Raw genomic sequence first — 15,675 nt, 5'->3', positions numbered from 1 at the left:
GGTCGCCGCTGCTCTCTCTCGTCGTCGCAGCATTTCCTGTTCGGATTATCTCTCGCTTCTCCCCAGCTGCCTCCTTCCCCTCACACTCCCACTCGCGCCAGCTCCACTGCGTCCTCGGTCGAAGCTGCTCTCGGCCCGGGCGGTTCCCCCCCGCCTCGGGGACGCCCCTTACCTCGGCTCCCGGGGGGGCGAGGGAGCCCCGCCGCGACCATGAGGAAATTCAACATCAGGAAGGTGCTGGACGGCCTGACCGCCGGCTCGTCCTCGGCCTCGCAGCAGCAGCAGCAGCAGCAGCACCCACCTGGGAACCGGGAGCCCGAGATCCAGGAAACGCTCCAGTCCGAGCACTTTCAGCTCTGCAAGGTGAACGGAGCGCGCAGCCCCGCGAAAATTGGGGTCGTTCTAGGGGCACCTCGGGCTTTAAGCCCGAGTGCCAGGGTTAGAACGCCAATAATACTCAGTACCGCGAATAAAGGGCTTGCTCCCACAGCACACATTTGCTTGGTGGGCTATTTTGGAGATTGACATCATCTTACTCCTGTTTTCGTTGATTTTCACATGCGGCAATCATTTCAGGATTGCTTCCAACATACTGACCTTTAATTCGTATTCTTAATCAACAACTTTTATATTCAAGCATTCTGATAGATCTTTCACCGACTTCCAAGTTTCCTTTGGGAACAGTGTCTAACGAATATTGTTTATGAAAAAGCTAGACGTGTTCAACTGGATGTTGGCTCATTTTCACCTTAAAATGTGGTAGGAGACTTCACATATGAAATCACAGGGTCTTGTTAGCCTTGTGTTTGGTGGAAAAGTTAGAAGTGGAATTTTTGCCTATTAATGGTACGGCAATTGCCATAGTGATGTGTAATTCAGAAAGAATGATGCAGCGAATTAATTCACCAGCTGCTCAGTGAGAAATACAAACTTGTGTCTGTATTAATACCTGGCTTCTTCATAAATACCAGGCGTTCGTAAGTCAGAGTTTAAGTGTGTATTATACTTTTTGCTTCAGTATCCTAAAATTAAGGATTTAATACCAAGATGCAAAAATAGATGCTGTATTTATTTTCATTCTGTTACGGTTGCAACATGATGAAATAGATTTTTGCTAATTCCTTTGCTGAATCCTTAATTAAGACAGCATTTTCGTAAACGTACTTGCATTTAACATAGAAATAAAGTAAGGATGAAGTTATCACACTTGAAATAAGCATGAATTGCATTTTTAAATGAATTTATAGAATTTTTTTTTACCACTGCCAACTTTAATAATTTGTTCTCAGACATAATAGTAAAAAGAACGTTAAATTTTTTTCTAAAGAGTACCTCTGTGATGAGAAAGTAGAAATGTAACACTGGGATCGATTTTCTTTTTTTTTTTTTTTGGTTTCAGTTTTTACTTGCATAAGTTTTTATGTGATGTAGAATTCATAGTTTTCATAGTGTTTTTTTTTTTAAATAGCAGTGCATGTATGTGTGTTTTGTTTCAGTTATAATAGGTTCTTAATTGGTTCTAGGTTCTAATGTCTCTGTTGACTTTTCTGTTTTAAAACTTTGCTTCCTGCCCTGGTTGCTGTGATGTCACTTGCCTATGCCTAGACTGTTCGCCATGGATTTCCCTATCAACCCTCAGCCCTGGCCTTTGATCCTGTACAGAAGATCCTGGCAGTGGGAACACAGACTGGTGCTTTAAGGCTGTATCCTTTCATTTAAGTGAACTTTTCCCCAATCATTCTCTATTGCTGATTAGTTGCTTTTCCTGTGTAATTCCAAAGAAATGGTATGATCAGGTATTAACGTGAAATCCTGTGGTTGTGTTTTTCCCCGGGATTATACACACGAAAGGTTGTGTGTTGCCTTGTTGTGTCTTGACTCTAAATTTATATATCGCTAAAAACATGTAAAAAGAGTTCTAAAGGTTTGCGATAATAATTACTGTCTTTGCGAGGAGGTAGAAGTTTCTAAGGGGAAATATATCTCTTTATGGTAGTGGTCTATTGAACAGACTGTTGAGGATGAAGCTTAAGGACAATTGTACAAGGCATATTTTATTTGCTTTTTAAAAATATTGTTCATAGTAGATGTTCCAGTTATGACCTATTTATTATTCTATTGAATTAGAAATTGAATTATAATTTGTTTCTGACCTGATCATCTAGAAAAATTAGAAAACAACTGTAAATTTTATATAGTTACGAAGTGTTGCTGTTTTCTTAGTATAATGCAAATAGAGAAGTATACTATCTTGATATGTTTTCCTGTCATGATCTACATTTGTAATGTATATGTAAATACTGTGAGGTTAACTGTACTCTTAAGTATTATAGAGAAATTTTTCCTGGTTATGCATGAACTATAATTTTATCATAGCATGTTTTTCCAAATATCTATTCATTCTTCAAGATCATTTTTTCAGCCTGAACAATGGAGAATATTTAACAATTCCTCTCAAACTATTTAAACTTGAAGTAAAATTGTGTTTACACTTACTGTGGCATTCACCTACATTGCCCTTATTTTTAAACTTAAGATTTTAAAAAGAAAATGCTTTGTTATAGGAAGCAGGGTATCTGCTTCCTATATATTAGTGAAGTAATGTGTTGGTAATAAATAGCAAAAAAACACCAGATAATAAACAGAGACACAAGGAACTGTGCTCTCCACATTTTAGATTTATCTGCCTCCTGAGAAGAGGGAGGGGGTGGGAAGCTTGCCTTTGATTTAACATGTATCTTGCATTTCCTTACCTTTCAAAGTCTTCATTTCAAGGTAGGGCTATATATGGTATCAGGATATGCCTCGTTTCCTTTGTGATTAATGTGCTATGTTCCAAATGCTTATAAAAGTTTTCCTTGAATTGTGTTACTAAGTTAAGACTATCACTCATAGTAAATATCAATAGTACTCTCATACCTAGTAAAATGGTAATATCTGACCAGGCTAGATCTCAGTTTGTGAGTTTCTAAGACAGTATGTCTAAATGGTTCTTGCCCAAATATCTAGTTGATACTGAAGTATTTTTTACTTCATTTGTTTAGATATTCCTATATCCAGTGATCAATACCTTTCTAGTCTAGGATTCCTGTTTTAGTCTTGTGCAGATGGGACTTAAATTTTGGCAGTGTGGGTACTAGTTGTCCAGCACAGCTCTGTGTAGTGACAAAAGTAGTGTGTTGTTGGATCTAGATGGACTGTTTAGAATGAAAAGCAAATTTTTTTTTGTTCCCAAAAAGAGTATCACCTGGACTCAAAGGGGGAAAAATGTGGAACTACATTAGTTATTTTTAGATTATTTTGGTTTTCTTTTCAGTGGGTTTAATTTTTACTATTTTCCCAATTGAGACCCAATGTGTTCTCAATTTTTTTATGTACATAACTGTTTTAACAGCCAGTATGCTCCTTTTATTACTTAATATAATAAGTACTGCAAGCAAGGCTGACTTTATAAAACCAAGTATTTTTCTTAAACAAGACTTTTTATCCCTAATGCATTTGAGTAATTAGCATATTAATACACAAAGGGAGAGGTTAAAGAGTTAGGCCTAATGTTAATTGCCAAATGACAGCAGGGATCAGGTGTACAAAATCATCACTTATATCAGTCTTTTGGTTTTGTACATGTTTAAATAGTTAAATACTATATGAAAAGTAAACCTATAATTTACATTTACACCTAATTTTTTAGAACTTTTCTTACTATATTTAGAATGAAATTAAGAAAGGAATTTATCAAATATATTTCTGCTTTCTCTTTTATGAGATTTACATGAACATTCCAGAGTGATAAATTGGTTTGCCTACCAGTAATAACACCTAGTCATTCCTCCTGTTAAGTTTAGGTAGAAGATAAGCTCATAAGCTTTATTATGGCTTTGATTTGTAGAAAGTGACTAAGATCTTTTTATTCTTATATAATTTCTACCATATGTGGTTTAAAATTTGTTCATTTCTCCATTCTTTGTTTTGAAAACTGGGCAGCTATAGTTTATTTCCAAGCTCCATATTGATTTAATGTGCAGACTTATTCTAAGTCTGTTCTTTTGCCCTAGCTCTTTTATGTTTTTCACTATTTTATTCAGCTTCTTTTAGTCCTTTGTTTTCTTCTCATATTAGACTCTTATAGCCTATAATACATTTGTTCTAAAAGATGTCTTTAGAACAGAAATATACTTGTAAATCAAAGTCTTTTCTTTCATTTAACTGTGGAGCAGAGTAGGGGATTTTTAAAAGTGGGATTGGGCTATTAGAATTTGGATTGCGTATCTAATTTAACTAATAGAATATCTTCCTAAATGTTGAAGGACTATATTAAGTTCTGTTTTGAGATTAGGAAAAAAATATGGAATTTATATCTGATATCGAATGTTTGTAGATAAGAACTGTAGAAATCTGAATCCTTAAATAATATCTAACCAATAATGATGCAAGATAAATTGAATGTATTTGCAGCATTAATGTATAGCAAATGACTGATCTAATTATATAAACATGCTTTATGTTCAGCCTTCTTGGCTTCTGGAGTGAATATGAGGTTGGAGTGAACTTACTGATAGGAAGCAGGAGAGCATAATTTTATATGCCAAGTCATATAGTAGTGATTTAATTATCTTAATTCTCTTGCCGTGTAGAAATGGGTGCAGTTTGATTCTTCCAAGTAATCTAGGCATCAGAACTATTGGGATAAAATAATCATTTGTCCCCAAATGGAATACATAAAAGGGAGAAAAATGGTTCTAACTGAAGAATGAAGGCATTGCTAGGAATACTGCTGTTGTCCTTATCTAGACTCAGGGTTTACTAGTATAATTTTGAATTGCATCATAGTCTGTTGTAACCATGGTCTACCCTGATCTTATTTTTAAGGTAATTTTTTCTAAACACAATGAGGTCATTTTACATATGAATATTTCAAGGACCGTGCCAAAAAATGGAATTTCAAATTTACTGGAGTTTTGTAAAAATTCATGAGTTTTTTAAGTATCAGAATTATCAAAGAACCTCATTTTTGTCTTTCTGACTTGTGGAAAACATGATGGGCAGTCTCTGCTTTGATAAGGTGTAGACCTGTCTTTCAAATTTCAGTGTAAGGTTATTGAATGCAGAGTTATAAAAGGCTTTCTGTACATTGGAGTTCATTTAACAAGCACTTATTAAATGTTAACATTTGATTATGAATTGTGCCCTTATCTCTTGTTCATGTCTTGCCACTAAAGAATTATGTGTCCTTGAGTTAGGTTTTTTTCCTTACTTTTAAAATGAAGATGCTGTATTAGATGATTTCTTCAAGAAACAACTTTTTGATTCTAAGTAGCTATATATTGTCCTGAATGGGGAAAAGAAGTGAAAATGTTTCTTACTTTCAAGGATTAAAACTACACATAGTTGAAGCTAGAATTATTTAGGGGTCTACTTCCCAGGTGGTGCTAGTGAAAGAACATCCTTGCCAATGTAGAAGACATAAGAGATGCAGGTTCGTCCCCTGGGTGGGGAATATCCCCTGGAGGAGGACATGGCAACCCACTCCAGTATCCTTGCCTGGAGAATCCCATGGACGGAGGAGCCTGGTGGGCCATGTTCCATAGGGTTGCAAAGACATGACTGAAGCGTTTTAGCTGCAGCAGCAGCTACTGACATAACACAAAGTGAAACTACAGTTGAATTTATTGCATTTGCTGACATTTCTACACATTAGTAGGTGAGGATCCAGAATGGTAGAAAAGAAGAAATTGGAAAATTATTCTAGGCTAACTGAGGTCAAAAGTAGAGAAAAGAGAGTTATGGTACTTTGGAGGGATACTAAAGAGACTGGTTGAAATTGTGATCCTAATTGAGTTGGGAGAAATAAGGAACCAGTTGGTGGAAAAACTTGAGTGTCAACCTGAATTACCTGGGCGTTATTCAGTAAGGAATCATTGTAGCTATGTGAGAGATATGCTGTCCGGTAGACTGTGACCTTTCGGATTTTTAACAGGGCAGTGTGTCATGGATGAAAAGAATAGAACCAAGGCAACCTTTGTATGTAACTATTAATCCCTATGGGTAGTAAAGTGGATCTAAAGCAGGGGAAGTAGAATGGGAACTGGGGAAGGACTTGAGGACTTGTTTGTATCAGGTTTTAGAGGGAGTCACTGCAGGTAAAATTCTCAAATACTGCCCTGAGGCAATTACAAGACAGAAATGGAAAACTTGGTAAAGAAGGTGGCAGAGTAGTATTGAGTTTGGAATTACGTCATCTTTTAGTTTACTCCTCTTGCCATTTTGAGAAGGTAGCCTAGACGTATTTTAGCTTAAGAAGTTGATACAGTTTTATATTTGATTGCCTTTGAGTTGCTCCCCAGTGATTTCTTGGATTTTGTTATTGAGCTAGTGTAAAGTCACTGTTAGCTGTTTGGCTTTGTCCGTTTATTCTTGGTCAGCGTCTCTCAGTAATGCTAGCGTTTGGGGCCGGATAATTCTGTGGGTTTGTCCAGCATGTTGTAGTCTGTTTGGTATCCATGGTTCCTACTTACTAAATGCCAGGTTACCTCTGCTGTCAGTGTGCAACCCAGATGCCCTCGTACTTCCAGATGCCCTCACACTTCCAGATGCTCCTGGTTGAGAACGACTACACTCTGTCTTAGGTCTTCTACCAGCTAAGTTGGAATAACCCTCCTAGCTCATGAAGTAAGAATCAGAATTAAATGCAATAATGTAAAAGTATAGTTTTTAAGAGCATGCCAGGACTGTTTCAGTGACTGTTCAATATAATATTATTATAAATACGAGTTTTTCCCGTGGTTTTAATTCTCACTTCTTTCATTTATTTCAGCAAATGCTTACTGAGAGGCAACTCAGTGCCAGGCACTGTGTAGGAAGGCCTTAATTTCATTTACTTTTATAGCTGACACAGTCTTTGAAGAAAAGATCTTAAAGTACTATTTTTGTTTTTTTTAAAATGGTTGTGTTTCTTTCAACCACAGGTTTGCAAAATTGTTACTTAGATGTGATAAGATAATATGTGAAGATTTGTTACACACAGTGGTTGATAAATGACTGCTTAAAGATTTTGTACTATAAGTTAGCATTGCAATGTTTGACTTGCTGCTTATTTATTTTACAGAACATAATCACAATGTTGGAAAAATTTGGAAATAGATTTTTGTTCAAGTAGTTAAAAGTGAAACAGTTTAGCTAGAAACTGTTTTTTAAAAACCACATTTTTATTACTCTTCTTCCCCACCATCCTTTTTGTTCATAGAGGAATTCTAGTCATTTGAAATTCTAGCTGTAGAGGAGAAACAAGGACTTTGAAACACTTTTATTCCTCAACTCTTAACTCATTAAAGAGGACTTTGTATAAAAGGAAGAATGAGTACTGTGTCAGCTATAGGTTGTGATTCTCAGCATGGATTATGGCAGCAGGAAAAAAAGACACATTGACTTTAGAAACTACCAGAAAAGCTGTCTGCCTGAAAGCAGTTATTTTACAATGAATTTCTTGTGGAGGGGAAAAAAAGTATGATAGAATGTGAATGGAACTGAAAAGGGATATGTTAGTTACTGGTGAATCAAATTTGTGGTTGGTAAGCACTTTTGGCTTAAAGTAAGATAGGTGTTTTTTTTTTTTTTCTGTTAGGTATTCTCTTTGTTTTCCTTTTTTTTTTTTAGTATAATTTGCTTTTAAAATTATAACCTGACTTTGCCATTCTGGCAGAGAAAGGTAAAGGAATATTGGAGGAATTACCTTATTAAAAGTTTATGTTCTTGTCTTCAGACTAATTTTGGATAAACCAACTAAAATCTCTAGGCTTTTAGTTTCCTTTTTTGTAAAACTAGAAAATAGGGATCTGTGATTTCTAATAGTCCTTTCAGCTCTATGATTTTGAATTTCTGCTGAGGATTTGGGAATGCTGTGGACCACCTCTGTCTAGAGTATCTTCTGATTGGTTGTCCTGAGTACCTGTTACAGATGGTGAAGTGTTGGACTCACTTCCATTGTGGGTTCCTTTACTTTGTACCCATTGACTGCATTCATAAGTCAGCAGATACAGAGTTGTAATCTTTTGTTTACAAAAGGGGGCAAGGAATAACATGTGAAGAACATTTTTTTGTTGTTGTTGAAACAACAGCTCACTTTGAATAAGATGGTGAATTGTTGCTTTTCCTTGTATAATCAGTAAGTCCTCAATATGACATAGGAAAGCTGCTGCTGCTGCTAAGTCGCTTCAGTCATGTCTGACTCTGTGTGGCCCCATAGACGGCAGCCCATGAGGCTCCCCCGTCGCTGGGATTCTCCAGGCAGGAACACTGGAGTGGGTTGCCATTTCCTTCTCCAATGCATGAAAGTGACAAGTAAAAGTAAAGTCTCTCAGTCGTGTCCGACTCTTAGCAACCCCATGGACTACAGCCCACCAGGCCCTCCGTCCATGGGATTTTCCAGGCAAGAGTACTGGAGTGGGGTGCCATTGCCTTCTCCGATAGGAAAGTTAGGGAATTTTTAATATTGTTAACAAAGTTTACTTTCCTTTCTTGAGTGTTAGTGGTCAGGTTGTAAAATTAAAATGAGATTACTTAAAAATAATGCTGGGTTCCTAATTATATGATTTAATTAAATTTTATATAAGAAATTTAAGAGAGACTAATTTCATTGACTTGCTAGCATGTAATTTGAGTAGCAAATCTGGTAATTGTATAGTACTTGGAATAGTAATAACTAGCAATGTACATGTAAATAAGTGAACTATAGGGGTGATTATACTTAAAAAGATAAGCTTTGGTTGTCTTTCTTTGACTTTTAACTTCATGCACTGGAAGCAACACCTTATTTACAAGGAGGAAATTAATAATCAGAGTGTCAGCATTGATTTGTAATGTTAAATTGAGAATATCCTGTCCTGATTTGGTGCATTATCATCATTAGAAGGTATATTTGGTATTTTAAGATTGCAGATCAATGAAATGTCTTTGGTTTGAACTAAACAGATGTCTGTTTAAGGATATAGCAAAATGATACAGAGAAAAGGACCTTTGCCTATATGATATCTTTTAAATTTGGGGCTTCCCTGGTAACTCAGCTAGTAAAGAATCCACCTAGAATGCCGGAAACCCTGGTTTGATTACTGAGTCAGGAAGGTCCCCTAGAGAAGGGATTGGCTACCCACTCCAGTATTCCTGGGCTTCCCTGTGGCTCAGACAGTAAAGAATCCACCTGCAGTGCGGGAGACCTGGGTTCTACCCCTGGGTTGGGAAGATCCTCTGGAGGAGGGCATGGCAACCCACTCCAGTCAGTATTCTTGGCCTGGAGAATCCCCATAGACAAAGGAGCCTGGGGGACAAAAGTTCATGGGGTCCCAAAGAGTGAGACACGACTGAGCAACTAAGCATACCTTTAATATTTGAATGCCTTTTGTTAGACATAGTATAGTACTATAAAACTTTGGAGGAAGTGGAACAGAGTAGCTGACTTGATTTCTATTAAATAAACAAAGAATACATAAAACTGTCATTGTCAAAGACTACCAAAAGGTACTTGATATATCTATCTCCCTTGCCTTAATCACTTGTGAAATAAATCACTCTAAGAAGAAAATAGTACCTTCAGATTTAAATACTCAGACTTCTTACCATGAAGATGTTCAGGCTTCCATATAATGTCTTGTACTTTTAATTTGAACCCATTTCTGATTTTTATTTGTAACATCAAAGAAGAAAGATAAGTTAGTTATCTTCCATATATCATTATTACAACTTTTAACATTTTTGAAGAATTTAAAGACTAGTCATCTACTTCTGGATTTGGTGATCCCAGTTGCTGTAATCTCTCACTGTTTTGCATTCATTTTAAAGAAATATTGAATTCTGTTAATCGCTCCATTCAGTGTGTTACTTTTGTTTTTTGGGGTTTTTTGGGCAGGAGAGTGCTTGAGTAGGAGGAGGGTTAGGGGAAAGAATCATTGACACAGTGACTCCTTACTACTTGTGCTCCACAGTGGGCCATGTGTTAATGATTCCTTAAGTCTAGAATCCTTTTTTTTTCCCCCCATTAAATAATTCTTTAAAGCTGAATGCTTTTGTCTTTGTGATGTATTTTTCGTTTTAATTTCATCCCTATTTCCATTCATGGAGCCATCTTTTTCTTAATTCACCACTGAAAATCTAAATTTCTATATTATCATCCTTTTATATGTAATATGATATAGTCATTAAGTATCTAAAAATAGACCTTTAGGAATTTATTAACTGTCAGAAATGTTATGAGAAGATGCAGTAGAGTCCAAAGCAGTGCAAATTAGAATCAACCAGTATCCTTTGCCTTATATAAAGTTCAGAAATTTGGACAGAAGTCAGTATACAATTATAAAATCAAAACAGAAGGAACATGCAGATTCTTAAATGATCAGCTTAGTATGGTCTCTACTAAAGATCATATAAAAGATGAGTGTATGTGTGCATCAAATGAGGTAATGAAGACCTAAATCTTTAATTCAGGAGTCAGCAATTTTTTTTTTTTTTTGGTAAAGTGCTAGGTAGTAAACATTTTGGCTTTATCATCTCTGACCCAGCAACTCAACTCTGCTAGTGTAGCACAAAAGCAGCATAGACTGTGTGTGCAGGAAAGAATGTAGATTCTCCAGTATATAACTGTATTTATAAAATCAGGCAGTGGGGTAGATTCGGCCCGCAAGCTGAAGTTTGCCAATCCTTGCTCCAGTTTATTAGGCTTCCTTGCTCTTAAATTAGGGAGGAATGCTCAGGAAGGAATTACTGGGCTTCCCGGGTGGCTCAGACAGTAAAGAATCTGTCTGCAATGCAGGAGATCCAAGTTCAGTCCCTGGGTTGGAAGATCCTCTGGAGAAGGAAATAAACCCACTCCAGTTTATTCAGCTTCCTTGCTTTTAAATTATGGAGGAATGTTCAGGAAGGAATGACTACAGAGATTTTTATAGTTTGATAAATTACACTTCCACACTCAAATTTAATCTTTTAGCCATAAATAGAAAAATATAGAAAAATACTGTAAAGAACCAATGATACATGGTACCATTATATACCAAGTTAATTTATTTTCATAAGTTTTTTTTTGACCCTGTGAAAGATGAATTATTTTTCTGGTGAATTATAATTACTATGATAATGAATATGACTTATCAGGCATCCTTTGGGGACAGTTCAGTCATCAGTTGTATTATTGAAGTATTCAGCTTGTTTGAGACCTTTTCTTCCTAATTTTAGTTTAAAATATATTGATTGATATTTGTATTTTTTTCTTAATATTTTCATTAATGTTATATTGAGATAAGTAGGAGCATTTAGATACTTCTAAATATAAAAATGAATGTAAACATTTTGTTAAAGTATTGTGATTTCTTAGATGTCTGCAAATTTTGATGAAAAATAATTTTCATTTGTGGAAAAAAACCTGCAAAAATGTATTAACAACAAAAACTGATAAAGCTCTTAGAAGTAAATTTATGTGCATGATAGGTGCATGATAGGTCAGATAGGTTGCTCACCCTTTCTTGGAATGAATATACATGGTACTTAAATTGAAAAATTATATCTACTTTGAAAAAAAAATTTTTTTAGGTTAATTTCCTTCATATGATAATAGGTATCTAAAATCTATATCATACATTATATTTAATGAAAAATAAAATAAAATGAAAAATTTTTATCATTGTTCACTGTCTATATAACTTTTCACTAGCAGTAACTACAAACTTTATTCAGTAAATAAAGCTAATTTCCACTTAGTTTCACTTTTCCAACTGGTGTTAATCCTTCTAAAGGTTATTATATAAAGACAAATGAAATGATGACATACTGAACATATGTATTTTTGCTGGTGCTATGATTTAAAAATGAACATTGATCTAAAATAACATTCCCTTAATCTGGGCGTGAATACAAAGAAAAAAAAAATTAGCTAATGCTTTTGACTTTAGTACAGTCTTCATTGGGAAATTAGAATTTGCTAAGCACATGATGCTATTTGCAAAATAATGTAGACTTAGAAATTATACAGTAGTTACTATTGAATAATGTTTTATTTTTTTAATTAGGGATATTTTTATAACACCTTTTGGTTGTGTTTCCCTTTCAATAAGGGCTATCTAGAACTTTCGAAGCTTTTCCTGGTGCGGTTGTCTGTTGAAGAGTGATTAATCTTACCCTTTCTTGAAAGTACATAATCTTTTGTGGTAATAGCCGCTACCTCGGCTTTTTTGCAGCAGTACTCTGCCAAACGTGACTAAATCTAGTGGTATCAACTCTTGCAGTACTTTCTGCCAAATTGCTTTCCTTTTGTGTGTGTGTGTGTGTGTATAATATGTATATATTAATATATATATAATATGTATATATATTTTATCTTTTGAAAGGGACAAAAAATATTGAAACAGATTTTCCATATTTGTAGTCTCTGTACTATATTTTTTGTAATGTGTTTTATTTTTCTTCTAAAATTCACTTGGCCATACATACTTAAGAACTTAGCCATTAAGCATCTGAGAATGAATGCTGGGATAAAAGATTGTTACTTGATACGTGAGAATGTATGTTCCTTCTTGTTTCTTTAACCCAGACCACGATTATTTATGACTGTATTTTACAGATGACTGAACAAGTGGTTCATTTGAAAGTATATTTATGTATCAAAAGCCATTCTAAAGAACTGCCTGTGATAGTAAATATAATTCATTTTGACCCCTTTAAAGATAGTCCTAACTCCAAAGCAGTAAATAATAAGTGAATATTTTTCAACCACTCTATTCAAAAACAATAAATTCTTACTCAAAACAATAGTGGACGATGTAGCTCGAGACCTATTTCAACCAGTTAATGCTATAATTGGGGCTGCCCAGGTGGCACTAGTGGAAAAGAATCCACCTGCCAATGTGGGAGATGCAAAACATAGGTTAAATCCCTGGGTCAGGAAGATCCCTTGAAGTAGGAAATGGTAACCCACTCCAGTATTCTTGTCTGGAAAACTCCATGGTTAGTGGAGCCTGGCGGACTGCAGTCCATGGGGTCGCAAAGAGTCTGATGTGACCGAGCACGAGCACTATGCTGTGATTATACTGTAGTCTAGACGCTGCAGTCAGTTTGAGTTGATGTGTCACTCACAAGAAAAGCAGCCAAACACATTGGACATTCACTGTAAATTACTAAAAATTGTGTTAAGAAAGTTTTAAATGTTGACCTGTGCATCTTAAGTGGTTAATTTTAGCATTTTGTTTTACTATAGAAATAGTCCACAATATAGTTTTGCTTAGGTAGCAGACTAGCAGAATGTTAGGATTGTGAATAAGAAGTAAAAATTACGTCCACCTTTATGACAGTGTGGCTAGTTTCACTTCTTAACGTATAAATTTTTTTGGTAGACCTTACTCTTCAGAGCAGTTTTGGCTTCACAGCAAATTTGAACAGACAGTACAGAGATTTCCTATACATCCCTATTTCCACTTGGCACAGACTCCCCCATTATCAGCATTCCCCCCAGAGCGATACATTTGTTACAGTTGATGAACCTACACTGACACATCATCACTTAAAGTCCATAGTTATGGAAGGGTTCCTTCTTGGTCTTATACATACAGTGGGTTTTGACAACTGGATATTGACACGTATCCACCTTTATAGTATCATACAGAATAGTTTCACTGCCCTAAACATTTTCTGTGCTTTACCTATTCATCTCTTCCCTTCCCCTACCTCTTGGTAACCAGTGATCTTTTTCCTGTTTCCATAATTTTGCCTTTTTTTCAGAATGTTATATAGTTGGAGTCATATAGTCAGCAGCCTTTTTAGATCATCTTTCATTCAGTACTATACGTTTGAGTTTTCCTTATCTCTTAATAGTTGATAATTCATTTCTTTTTTGTGTTAAATATTATTCCATTGGCCGAATATACTGCGGTTTGTTTATCCATTCACCTACTGAAGGACATCTTTAGTTGCTTCCAAGTTTTGAAAAAGTAGAAATACACATCCATGCATGGTTTTATGTGTGGATATAAATTTTCACCTCCTTTGGGTAAATACCAAGGAATAGGACTACTAGATTGTATGAGTATGTTTAGTTTTATAAGAAACTGCCAAATTGTCTTCCACAGTGGCTGTACATTTTGTATTCCCACCCAGCAGTGAACAAGAGCTATTTGGCCACATGTCATCATCATCATTCGGTGTTGTCGGTTCTGAATTTTGGCTCTTCTAATACATTTGTAGTGATATCTCCTTGTACTAATTTGCATTCCTCCAGTGACCTATGTGGGGCATCTTTTCGTATGCTTATATGCCGTCTGTATATCTTCTTTGGTGAAGTGTCTATTAAGGTCTTTGGCTCATTTTTAATTGGGTTGGTTGTTTGCTTATTGTTGAATTTTAGGAGTTCTTTATATATTTTGGATAATGGTCCTTTATCAGTTGTCTTTTGCAATTTTTTTCTTCAAGTCTGTGGTTTGTCTTGTTATTCTCTGATACTGTGTTTCACAGAGCAGAAGTTTTAAATTAAGTCCTGTTTATCTTTTTTTTTTCTCTTTCATGAATGGTGCCTTTGATGTATCTAAAGAGTCATTGCCAAATGACTAGGTTTTCTCCTATGTTATAAGAATTTGATAGTTTGGCATTTTACATTTAGGTCTACCATCCATTTTGAGTTCATTTTTATGAAGGATGTAAGGTCTGTGTCTAGATTAATTTTGGGTGGTAAGGGGAGAGGAAGCATTCTGTAGGCCTGTGTGTAGGTCGTAGTCTTTTTGCGAGCCTGTGCTTCAGGACTGTGAACTTCTCAACTGTTCTCAATTCCCTGCTCCTCCCATCTTTGCCAAAGGAGTTAGGGTGGCTGGAGAGGGTTGAAGTTGATTTCCCTTCCTTCAGGCCAGTTAGGCTCTGATAAACCCCCAGCAGTTTAGGCTCTGTTTATTGCTCCCGAGGGTAGACCTTGTTATGAACAGAACACTCCAGTAAATTTAAAAATGGTTGCTTTTCCCTTTCCAAGAGGGCATTTTCCTCGGATAGAACATGGTAGAGAGCTCTTGGAGGTAAAACTCACAGAAGTGTGGGAAATCCCCCCTCCCCATGACTGGGTCCATCTGGGGTTTCTTACAAACTTGTCTACATTAAGCCTCCAGCAGTTCATCATCAAGTGTAATCTAGGTTTTCATGCCCCAGCACTGATTGCTGCAAATGTGTCTGCTCGTTGGTTCATTTTGGTATGTTGTCATTCTCTGTATTGGCCTGTCTCTGCAGTTTTGGGAGCAGTCATTTGCCCTGTGAATTCTTTTAAATCTAAGATAAGTTGTTGATCTTTAGTTTGTTCAGCTTTTTATTTGTTGTTAGGATGAAATGACAACTTGCAAGTGTCTTATGTGCTGGACCAGAAATCAGAAGTCTGTATTAATTTTTATAGGTGAAAAATACATGATCTTTAATTTTTAAAAAGGTGTTTAAATTGATGTTTGTCAAGTCGATGAAACTATAAAGTTAGGGGTGCTATGCTAAGTCGCTTCAGTTGTGTCCGACTCTGTGCGACCCCATAGACGGCAGCCCACCAGGCTCCGCCATCCCTGGGAGTCTCCAGGCAAGAACACTGGAGTGGGTTGCCATTTCCTTCTCCAATGCATGAAAGTGAAAAGTGAAAGTAAAGTCGCTCAGTCGTGTCCGACTCTTCGAGACCCCATGGACCTG

General features: G+C 36.0%; 1 protein-coding gene across 4 annotated transcripts in view; it reads left to right on the top strand.

Annotated features, from left to right (window-relative positions):
• The first annotated feature begins 6 nt into the window (after positions 1 to 6).
• The window catches only part of STXBP5 (syntaxin binding protein 5 (tomosyn)), a 158,251-nt gene continuing 142,582 nt past the window's right edge, over positions 7 to 15,675 (top strand). For all 4 annotated transcript variants that reach the window (XM_010862562.1, XM_010862561.1, XM_010862559.1 and 1 more), the window contains exons 1-2: positions 7 to 363; positions 1,606 to 1,703. In XM_010862562.1, coding sequence (XP_010860864.1) covers positions 211 to 363; positions 1,606 to 1,703 — 251 coding nt within the window. In that variant the 5' untranslated portion in view covers positions 7 to 210. The remainder of the gene's footprint in view (positions 364 to 1,605; positions 1,704 to 15,675) is intronic.

This window comes from Bison bison, unplaced genomic scaffold (assembly GCF_000754665.1).
Source record: "Bison bison bison isolate TAMUID 2011002044 unplaced genomic scaffold, Bison_UMD1.0 scf7180017864483, whole genome shotgun sequence".
In the NCBI taxonomy this organism is placed as follows: Eukaryota; Metazoa; Chordata; class Mammalia; order Artiodactyla; family Bovidae; genus Bison; species Bison bison.
The sequence above is the reverse complement of the archived record's forward strand: the minus strand, read 5'-3'. Positions and strand labels throughout refer to the sequence as shown.